The sequence below is a fragment of the Gekko japonicus genome, unplaced genomic scaffold (assembly GCF_001447785.1).
Source record: "Gekko japonicus isolate JY-2015 unplaced genomic scaffold, Gekko_japonicus_V1.1 scaffold1440, whole genome shotgun sequence".
NCBI classification, from domain to species: domain Eukaryota; kingdom Metazoa; phylum Chordata; class Lepidosauria; order Squamata; family Gekkonidae; genus Gekko; species Gekko japonicus.
This window is the reverse complement of record NW_015169819.1, coordinates 453,911-465,237: the sequence shown is the minus strand read 5'-3', so window position 1 is coordinate 465,237 and position 11,327 is coordinate 453,911. Positions and strand designations below refer to the sequence as shown.

Sequence of the window (11,327 nt, the reverse complement as noted above, 5' to 3'; positions counted from 1 at the left end):
GATTTCTCCCCCCCGTCGTGACTCTGCTGGGGGGGAAGAATATAGAGATAATATGGCGGGGGAGGGGAGCTGGAGCTTGCCCGGGGAGGCTGCAGGAGGCGGCGGTGCAAAGGCTGTCGCTGGCAGGGAGGATAGAGAAGCCTTTGTACAAACTCCGTCCCGGCCCTGCTTGCGGCGGGGGTAGAAGCAGAAATACGAATCCTCCCTCCCTCCCTCGGCCAGCGAGGCAGGGAAGGGGCCCATGCGGAGCGATGTCGCTGGCCTGCCTTGTGCTCCGCCTGAGCGCTTCAGATGCCAGTGGGCATGGCGAGGAAGGGGAGGAGGAGGAGGGGAGGGAGGCCACTGTGCTTCAAGCCCTCTGACGCCGCCTCGGCCTCCAGCGCCGCCACCGCCAGCGGCCAGCCTTTCGTCATCTTCAGGCGGGGGGAGGGGGGAGCAGAGGAGGGGGAGGGGGCCCAGAAAATCCACGGGAAGGCCGGGCCCCATGGGCCCCACGGGAGCTACGGGCCTGTGCCTACTCCTTCCTTTCTTTGGAATCTGGTGCTACAACAAGCCAGCCAGTGGTGATCCTGGGGAAGTGAAACTATTGTCAGGAGTGCCCAGCAGATCCCCCTGCTGGCAGAAAGGTAGAACCTGGCACCCCCTAATGTTTGCTCATAGTTAATGAACACTCTACAGAGAAGGGGGAACTGATAACAGAAATCTTAGATGTGATGGTAGGTATGAGCAGACTGTCTATCAATAGATATATAGTATGGCAATGTACGAATGTTGATAGGCCAAGATCGTGTCTTCCTGGCACCTGCGGAGAGAGATCCATTCTTGGACAAGGTACAAAGCATGGCCTATAAAAAAATTATCAGCAACATGCTCTCTCTGACTCTCACCCCCAAAGGAAAGGCATAAGGCAGACACATTAGCTGAGCCATTTATCTGAGAGAATCCTGCCACGTCCCATCTTAATGGGACAAAGTGTGAGGGAATGCAGCTGAATGCTTCCTTGTTAAACTAACATTAAGGATGTTTAACAGATGTCTCGCGTGCATCACATTAACATCCGTAGATAGACTTGATAAACTAATGGCTTTGTTTATCATCTAGAAAATGCATTTAAGAGAAAGCAAGGGAGAGCAAGATGTAAGAAAGGGCATTTTCTCTTTCTTAAGGGTTGTATATTCCATTCAGGAAAGGGGGAAAAATTGCCATGTCTCCCTACTCAGACAGACACATTCATAGTGCAGTACAGCATTACCCCTCCAGCAAAGGATAATTTTTCATGACTGGAAGCTTTTCTAGCAAAAAGCTATCTGTGTATATGCTTATGGGCAAGGCTCATGTAAAGGGTATGAACTTAAGGGGTACAAAGACTAGCAGAAACTGATCTAGCATATAGAAAATGTAAGAAATCCAGTAAATGTGGCATATGTATTCATGCTACAGTATACGTGTGTCAAAACTGTATAGAGAAAAGGTCCCCCAGGAAACAAGAAATAGAATAAGGAAAAGAAAAAACATCCGTGGGACAACCCAATTAAGTACGAGAACAAAGATCTGCAATTTAAACTCCCTGCTGGGAGGGCGGGATAAAAAATCTAACTAATAAATAAATAAACAATAAACAGCACACAGCTTAAACACTATAGAACCCACACAGGTTAAGTCCATGCAAAAAGTTCAAAAGGATCCACAAAAGGAAGACTGGACTCAGTGGAGAAAATGTAGAGTAGAAGTTGTGAATTTATTCAAGTAAAGCCATGTTGATAAAGAGGTTTCCGGATTTCTTATTCTCCTCTTTTCTAAATATTCTTCTTTAGATCAAAGCATTAATTCAACCCCATATGGGGTTTACAATAGGATTCAAGGCAGTAGTCAAAATATAAGGATGTTTTCCTGGGACACAGGGCTTACAGTTTAAAACAGGGAACTCTGCAACCTTCACAGTAGCTCCAATGCGGTATACATGTGGCCACAGTCCGGAGAGTGGAACATCTAGCTGTGCGTGTTTGGACTTGTGCTCTGTCCGCAGGAACATATTGCACATACATATTATTATCTATATATCTAATAGCAACGTGTGGCCCCATCTGTGAATACCTAAATCTGCAGATTTGGGCCACACCAACACTAAATAGATTTTCCTGCAAAACCTGCAGAAAAATCTAAAATCTTTTTAAAAAATACATGGAGGGTTAAAGCCCTCCAAATAAAAAAGTGTTGTCTGCACACGCACAGACAACTCACCATGATTCTGCGGTGGCCACTCGGAGCTACTCTGGGAGCTGCTTGAGGTCTGGCCACGGCAGCAGCAGACACTGGAAGCTGCTCCGAACTCACAGCAGCTCCCAAACAGTGCTGCTGTTGCAGCTGGCCTCAGAGGTGGGTGGTGGGGCCTGGAGCTGTACCAGACCCGGCACCTCACAAGTCTCATGGACTCCCTATTTAGTATTATTTATTTATTATTATTATTTTCAGATACCCCAGTCCCAAACCCTGTAGGGCTTAAAAGTCAAAAACAACACCTTGAATTGGGCTTAGGAGCAAATCGGTAGCCAGTGTAATTGCTGCAGTATCAGGGTCATATACTACTCCCAATAGCTGGCCCTGACACGCAGTCTAGCCACAGCGTTCTGCACTAGCTGTAGCCTCTGAACACTCTTCAAGGGTAGCCCCAAGTAGAGCATGTTGCAATACTCTAGTCTAGAAATAATTAAGGCATAGATCACTGTGGCTACACTGACCCAGGAATGGATGTAGTTGATGCACCAGCTGAAGTTGAGCAAAATCACTCCAAACCACCACAGCTACTTGGTTTTCAAAGGTGGTTGCTATGTTGAGTACTACTCCCAAGCTGCAAACCTGGCTTTTCAAGGGGAGTATAAGTCCCAGGCCTGCCTTTCTGCTAACTTCTGTCTTGTCAGCTTTAAATTTCAGCTTTATGGTATATGGCACTATTAGAGTAGGAGGTACCTAGTATGAAAAGTCCCCAAAACACCTAGAACTACTCCTGCAGGGGCTTTGTACCTGTGGGCTAGTCCCAGTACTGGCATGAGAAGTAGGGTTTCCAAGTGCAACCTTAGAGCAGGGGAGTCCCAGGCTCCATCCTGGAGGTTTTCGGTGCACGTGCCACAATGACGCCACCCAGAAGTGACGTCATTGCATCAGTCATGTTGGGGGCAGGACCACTATGATTCGCGGGAAAGCCATAGAGTTTTCCCTTGAATCATAGAGCATCCCCCCGCAACGTGCCTGGTGTGATGATGTCACCTCCAGGTGACATCATCACGCCGGGCACGTCTGCACGTTCACGGCATTTTGGGGGTGGGGTTCCCCCCGGCAGCCACGATCCGGGCCGGCGGGTAACGGGACCATCGAGTAGGGGTTTCCCCGCCCCCCCTGGGGGGACTTGGCAAGCCTAATGAGAAGTCCTGGCATCTGCTCCTCGGAGCTGCTGCCTTGGCACAGAGCAGCCCATGTGACTGGAACACATCATACAAATAAATCCCTGTGTTACAGTGCAATGCACACACTCTCCTACGTTGATTTATTTCAGTGGCCTTAGAAGGGTGTAACTTTGCTTAGGATTGCACCGTTTTTCGTAGCCTTTTCAATATGTCTGAACTTTGTATATGTGTATCCCACTACGCAGCAGGGTAGAATTGGCAACGTAAATTTGGGGTCATTCTGCATGCAGATGATCCCAGGTTCAATCCCCAGCATCTCCAGTTAAAAGGATCAGGTGGCAGGTGATATGGAAAACCTCGACCTGTGACCCTGGAGAGCCGCTGCCAGCTGACCTTGACGGACCAAGGCTCTGGTTCAGCATAAGGCAGCTTCGTATACAGATGTGAACATTTCAGTGCCACTACGGTACCTCTCCAGTTCATTTTTTTAAAATCCTGTTAATGTTTGTTGAAGGACACTCTCCCCCATCCCCCACCCCCCGGTTTATGGTTGTGGCATTTCCCACCCAGATCACAGATTTGCAGCTTTAGCTCTGGCACTGTCTTCACCTAATTTGGCATGCTGTCGTGTTTTAACATCCCAGCCACTTTCCGGGAATCAAGTTCAAACTGCTGGCTGCTATTCTGTATGTAAAAATGGTTTCTCAGCAATCAGTACACTCAGCGGGCAAGGACACCTTAACATCGCCTTTGAGTGAAGCGAGAGGAGCAAAGAAAAGCAAAGAAGGAGTGCCACTGATAAGGCGGCACTTTCATCAGCCAAGACACCGGGTAGAGAAAGTCCTTTTGAGAAACAGATGGGGGGGGGGATATGATGAGTTATAGAAAGCAAAGGTGAAAAATAAGGGCATGTTTAACAAGCAGAGCTAAATATCAACTGCAGGGTGGTGGAGCGCCTGAGCCCTCTGAATGTGTGAATGACTCGGCTGTGATCACAGGAGTGCACATGTTGTGCATGCCTATTGTATTTATCTAATTGATTGTTATGTTTTTTCCTGCCCTTTCTCCAAGGAACTTGGGGTCGCCTACGGTGTTGTAGAGTGGTTAGAGTATCAGACTAGAATCTGGGTGACCTGGGTTTGAACCCTCCCTCTTCTATGGATGCTTGCTGGGTGACCCTGGGCCAGTCACACACTCTCAGACTAACCACAGAGTGATTGTGAGGAGAAAAGGGAGGAGAAAAGACGTTCTAAGCTGTTTTAGGTCCCCACTGGAGATAAAGGCAGGGTATAAATGGATTAAATAAATACATGCATACATGGTTCTCCCTGCTTCTACTTTATTACCAACTCGCAGTGAGTGCTAAAATGGTGGTACTACGTGGAGCTGTGGCCACTAAGGATACCATCCTGATGACGTCATCTGTTCCCTTGTTAGATATTGTGGAGAGCACTTATGCTGTATTGAATGTTTTTAAAATGCAGTTTTAATGTTTTATGTATTGGGCATTGGCCCCATCGGTACGCCGCCCTGAGCCCATTTGCCGGGAGGGCGGGTTATAAATGTAAATAAATAAATAAATAAATCCTCACAACAACCCTACAGGGTAATTTAGACTAAGACAGCATTTTTTTTGCCATCCAGTCATAGCTGACTTATGGCAACCCTGAGGGTTTTCAGGGGAAGAGCCATTCAGAGGTGGCTTGCCGTTGCCTGCCTCTGCATCACAACCCTGGACTTCCTTGGTGGTCTCCCATCCAAATACTAACCAGGGCCGACCCTGCTTAGCTTCCAAGATCTGACACGACCAGGCTAGTCTACGCTATCCCTGTCAGAGCTAATATAGCATAACTAGTCCAATATCATCCATGTGCACCTTTGGATTGTGGCCACAGGAGGATGTGATCAGCTGTTGCCAATCCTTTGCCTAGAACAAGTACCCTTTGCCAGCATTCATTCCTTATTTAAGGGACAATATACCCTATGAGGAGCTGCGGTGGCTCAAGTGGTTAAGACGCTGAACTGCAGGCTGTGGAAGGACAGTAGTTCAGCAGTTCGAGACCCGGGCGCCACAAGACGGAGTGAGCTCCTGTCTCTAGTTCCAGCTCCTGCCAACCTAGCAATTCGAAAGCAAGAAATTGCAAGTAGATAAATAGGTACCACTTCGGTGGGAAGGTAACAGCGTTCCGTGCGCCTTGGTGTTCATGCCGGCCACATGACCATGGAAACGTCTTCGGACAGCGCCGACTCTTCGGCAACCCTAGAGTCGGATTCGGCTGGCTTTCGAGCAAGGGAAGCTTTACCTATACCCTATGGCTGGTAGTCAATCGAGCAAGGGAACCTTTACCTATACCCTATGGCTGGTAGTCACTACCAGTGTTTGACGATGGCATAATTTGCTCACTGAAAACATTGGAACAAGGCTTGAATATTGGGTTAACCTTGATGGCATAATTTGCTCACTGAAAACATTGAACAAGGCTTGAATATTGGGTTAACCTTTATTTAGCATTTCTTTCTTTTTTGTTGCCATTTTGTATTCATCATAATCCCAGTAGCACTTAAATCTTAATAACACTGAGAACCTCATCTTCTGTTACATGTCCTGACAACAAATTAAATTTTAAAAACTTAACAGTATTCTCATCATTGAGTAACTTAATTCTCTTATATCGTTCTTAGTGAATCTATCCAGACTAAGATTGTATTAAAAGCCAGCTTGTTTGTAATAAATTGTGTTTCATGCATTATACATATACCTATCAATAGCTATGCCCACACAGGTAACATATGTGGTATAGCATATGCACACAGTTGATATTTACAATAGGAAGGGATTACAAACTCATATGAATGCCAGTCACATCAGCCTGCCTGCTTGAAAATGTTCCTGTCTGCATAGGTAAAAGGTAAAGGGCAGCATATGCACAACCTAGTTTATATTCCCTGTGGGCCTCTGCAGCCATAAACCTAATTTAAAATTCTAAATTACAAGCCTAACCTGGTTACTAGCACTGTTGATAGTGAGTTGGTGCAGAAGTCACATGGGGGGAGGGTAGTACGCTAGAGGGCAGAGAGAGTGTGCAATCCTATGGCCTGTTCTCATGGTCAGAGGGTAAGTCTGCAGAAACCACATGAATGTCTACACAGAAACACATTGATAAAGAAGTCCCATGAAGCTAGTCGTATCCTAACCTTCCAGAAATTAGTCCCTGGATCTTTCCCCTTGTAGGTGGAAAGACTGCTAGAGGGATGATATTGATCAAGGGGGAAATTCCCAGTGAGAAAGGACCTCCACCCTCTGTTGACCAATTTGTCTCACAGCCAGTTTGATTCACATTCGATCATGTCTCCCAGCATCTTGTTTAGTTTGTCCCTTGGAAACACATTTGCCCTTTATTGGATGCAGTTTTTACAGCCACACACACCAAGAAGCAATGCACACCAGTGTGAAACACACATTTTACCAAAACCTCCCTCACACACGCAGCAGAAAACATGCACACGCACACACACACTTCAAAAACAACAGCAACCAACAAAACGTACCCATAGCCTCACAGAATCTTACCAAATTCTTTCATACACAGAGCATTCTGGAATTGAAGATGTAACCTCCATTATGCAGGACGTGAACTGGTTGCCTTTCCATTTGTGAAGGCAGTTTGAGGAGATAAAGCTTCTTTATCACAAATTTAATGTTAAAATATATTTCCCCTCCCTCAGCCATTTTATGTTTCCAGCAGATTAGATCATTCTGTAAAAATAAGAAAACTGTTAATCTATGAATATCCAACTTGTTCTCCCTCCTCAGAGCTTAGTCACTGAGATAATTTAAAGGTGGGAACAGGAAATGGGGAATAGTTTTCCCCTTTTCACCTGAGGTGAAAGTAGCTTCAGTATATTGCAGATGTTTGGTTTATGCATTGAGGCTTCCTGAGCCTCAGGGATCATCCACTTGTGTGAAATCAGACATTCATAACTTGAGTCCACTGTAGATCTGCACTGGCATAAAACTTTCAAATTAAACCAAGCATAGGAGCATCTGGCTGTTCCTGTTTCAAGGGAAGTTGGCTGTTCAGAGTGATGACTGGCTGATCCTTGTGACAATCACAAAAGCATTCCTTCCCTTTCTCAAAGCATTGCTGCAAGTTTGTTTTCTTTTTTTAAAAAAAAGCACCAAATAAAGATATAAATGGATAATCATGCTGAATGGTGGGAGAAAAGATTTTAGAAAGCCAAAATCTTCCCTAAATCATGGAGCGAGGGATAAAAAATCCATGCAGGAGCTGGTGCAATTATATGTGCTAGTTGGTGAGCAAAGGCAGGAAGAAGCTGAGCTTATCGCAAGGCCAAAAAAACAGTGCCTATTCCTGCAGGGAGGCCCATCTGCTTTCATTCATGTGCTGCCCGTGTGTTTAGGCAGTCACAGGTACAGTCAAGTAGGCTGTGAGCGGAGAGAGATCTAGTAATTATATCTGAACCAGATGTGCAGCCCCATTGCAGCCTCTACTGACTGCAACTTTTGCATTGGGAATTGCTCAGTTGCCTGCATTCTTGAGCCATTACAATTGGCCGGAGAACTCTCAGATGGGAAGAATTTGAAGTACATTTCAGATCTCTCCATCTTGTGTGCCTCTTTGTGCATGTATGCATATGTGTAAGCAGACATACAAAAACATCATGCACATCTGCAGAAACTTGCTCAGCATTTGCTACAAGTACAAGAGCACACATGCATATTCACAGGCTGACTTGAACGAAAAAGGGAAACAGAAGTGAGGATTGGATAAGGGTTTGGATTGGATACTTCTCTTAGAGGGAAACAGAAGTGAGGATTGGATAAGGGGGTGCATATACTTCTCTTATCAGCTTTTCTTAAGGGGGGGGTGTCTCATGCCTTTGAGGTGCACACCTAGTACTAAAACCATTCTTCATTCCCTTCAGAGCCATCACGCTGGAGAACACTCTTGTGATCCTGTCAACGGTAGCACCTGATGCTGGAAGGTACTATGTGCAGGCTGTGAATGACAAGAACGGAGACAATAAAACCAGCCAACCCATCACACTAACAGTGGAGAGTAAGTGCTGCCGGGTGTGAACCGGAGAGACCTTTGATTTGCCATATTCTTTTTCTTTCTGTGCTAGTGTGCTGTTAGAAGCTGGACAGCAGTCAAAAATTCAACAGAAGTGATTTGCCTCAGTTTGGAGATTCTGTGGTGGGGACAGCCTTGAATATCTGTCATTTGGTTGCTTAATGCATAAGAATGCTGCCAAAAATAAGGCACTGACCTTGCTTTGAAAGCAGGTACTTGGGCCCATAAAGCTGGTAATTTAAGGGCTGATTCACATGTTGTAAAGTCTGTGTGGTGGACACCTGCCTGCTTACCATGAGTACTTTGGATCAGGCATGCACCTGGAGCTCCATGGCGGGAACTTTATTCTCAGGCATGCATGGGCCAGATTAAAATCAGATCACAGCATGTAGGGAGAAGGGCCTTCACCCCCATGCTGTTTGCCCAACCTAAAGCAGCCCTGGGTAACTGCTGTTTGCTTCCTTGGGGAAATTTCCATTTAGCTATTAGTACCTTTTCAGACTGTGACAGCAGCCATGAAGTTAAAAGACGCCTGCTCCTTGGGAGAAAAGCGATGGCGAACCTAAACAGCATGATAAAAAGTAGAGCCATGACCCTGCCCACAAAAGTCCGCATGGTCAAAGCAATGGTATTCCCAGTAGTCATGTATGGCTGCGAGAGTTGGACTATAAGGAAGGCCGAGTGCCGAAGAATAGATTCTTTTGAACTATGGTGCTGGAGAAGACTCTTGAGAGTCCCTTGGACTGCAAGAAGATCAAATCAGTCGATCCTAAAAGAAATCAACCCTGACTGTTCCCTGGAAGGCCAGATACTAAAGCTGAAGCTCAAATACTTTGGCCACCAAATGAGAAGGGAGCACTCACTGGAGAAGATCCTGATGCTGGGAAAGATTGAAGGTCAAAGAAGATGGGGATGGCAAAGGATGAGATGGTTAGACAGTGTCATAGATGCAACAAGCATGAAATTGAGCCAACTTCAGAGGACGGCAGAAGACAGGAAGGCCTGGCATGATCTGGTCCATGGGGTCGCGAAGACTCGGACTCGACTGTGCGACTGAACAACAACAACAACAACAACAACCTTTTCATTTCCCCAACAAGCAAGTAGTGACTGGCTGGGGCTGCTTCAGATCAGGAAAAGGTTGCAGAGAGGTAGGTTGAAGTCCATGCCCACTGTTGGCAGAGTTTAAATATGCAAAGGAAGTGGAGCACTATCTGTTTAGAGAAAAATATGTAGGCTTATTAAAGGAGAGCAAACTGTTATAAAGCATAGAAGAGAGAGAACCTTAACTGCCTAACCTAACTGCTGAAGGAGGAACAACAAGAAGAAGGAAGCTCTGCAGGAGGAGGGAGTCTCCAGAAGAGCCAATCAGGAGACAGCAAGGACACAGTTTGAAAGAGTGGGAAGTCCCTAGTCTACGTATGCTAACTACAAGTCCTTCAGCTGTCCCCCTGTAGGATGATCTTCAGATCTTCTTCATAAGGCTGCACTATAGACCTTGCATATTCCAATACCCAATTGGGCCTATGCACATCTGGGAAGTGTTCCTGTCAGAGGAGTGCCAGAATACATCTGTCAAAAGTCCACATGACACACATGTGGACTTTGTAATGTGTGAATTGGCCCTAAAACATGCTAGATGAGAAGTACTCTCCTTCCATGTGCACAGATCTGCTGCGTTGGGATGAATTTCTTGGTTCTGAAATGATGTCCAGCTTCAGAGCCAAACTAGACACTGGCTTAGATTCAGCAGAGTGTTTCCACAGGTGAAACAATTTCTGCTTGTGGAGTATGACTTTCTTGCCTCCCCCCTCCTGCTAGAGCCCCACCCAAAAAAACTTCAGGGGGCACTTGGGGCCACAGTGGAAGGAGGGAGGCCAGCAAGTTGCACCCTGCAGGCCAAAATAATTCCTTCTGCAGAAATGCTCCAGTGGATCCAATCCCTTATCTTGGCAAATGCGTAATTCCAGCATCATGTTTATCAGGAAAGATAATGGGATACTCAGGGGGTGGGAGGGAATGCTTACAGTTGAGTTTCTGCACACACTCATTCCCCTCTTACGAAAGCCCTCTGAGGCTGTTTCTCCCCCAGGAGAGCACTGCAAGAGAACAACTTGTTTGAGTTTTTCTTTGCAACGCCTAGCTTGCTTTTCATCAGGTTCAGGAGAGGCTTTCCTACTGGAAGCAGCAGCGGAGTAGTTCATTATAGAAACATTTGGTGATATAAAGGAAGGGCTGTATATACCTTTACAACAGTGCGTGCTTCTGGAAGTTTGTGCATGCATGTAGATGTGTTGCTCTACGTTCACACTCCTCCCCTGAAATTAAACACATCATCTGCTTCTGTTACTAAGGCTGAAATGAAATACCATGCACCCTTGCTTGGGAATAAATCCTATTGCATTCAGTGGAGCTTACTTTTCAGTAAACATGCGTATGACTGTCCACTTGTCATGCTTCTGTCAGGGGTCATTTTGTAGAAAAAGAGGAGCAGGTAGCTCATTAGCATAACTCATTAGCATAACTTATTTGCATCTGCCACACCCCCTGACGTCACTGGAAGTGTGTCAGAAGGCAACACCCGCGGCTCAGGCTCCACCCCAAAAATCTCCAGGTATTTCCCAACTCACATTCAAACCTGGGTCTCCCAAATCCTTGTCTGGAACACTAACCACTACACAACACTTCATGGGGCAGCGGCTGTTGAGCAGTGGCAAGCAGCTGGGCCTGCATGAGTTATGCAAGTTGCATGGTGGCTGCTGTCAGGCCTGACATGCTCTCTTCCCCTACATTTTACCGACAGAAACAAATGCTTGAAGGCTGGGAGAGA

General features: G+C 46.2%; 1 protein-coding gene across 1 annotated transcript in view; it reads left to right on the top strand.

Moving 5' to 3' along the window:
• The window catches only part of SDK2 (sidekick cell adhesion molecule 2), a gene marked incomplete at its 5' end in the record, with an annotated part of 107,001 nt that overhangs the window by 13,335 nt on the left and 82,339 nt on the right, over window positions 1-11,327 (top strand). The window contains one exon of the mRNA XM_015417197.1: window positions 8,349-8,482. Coding sequence (XP_015272683.1) covers window positions 8,349-8,482 — 134 coding nt within the window. The remainder of the gene's footprint in view (window positions 1-8,348; window positions 8,483-11,327) is intronic.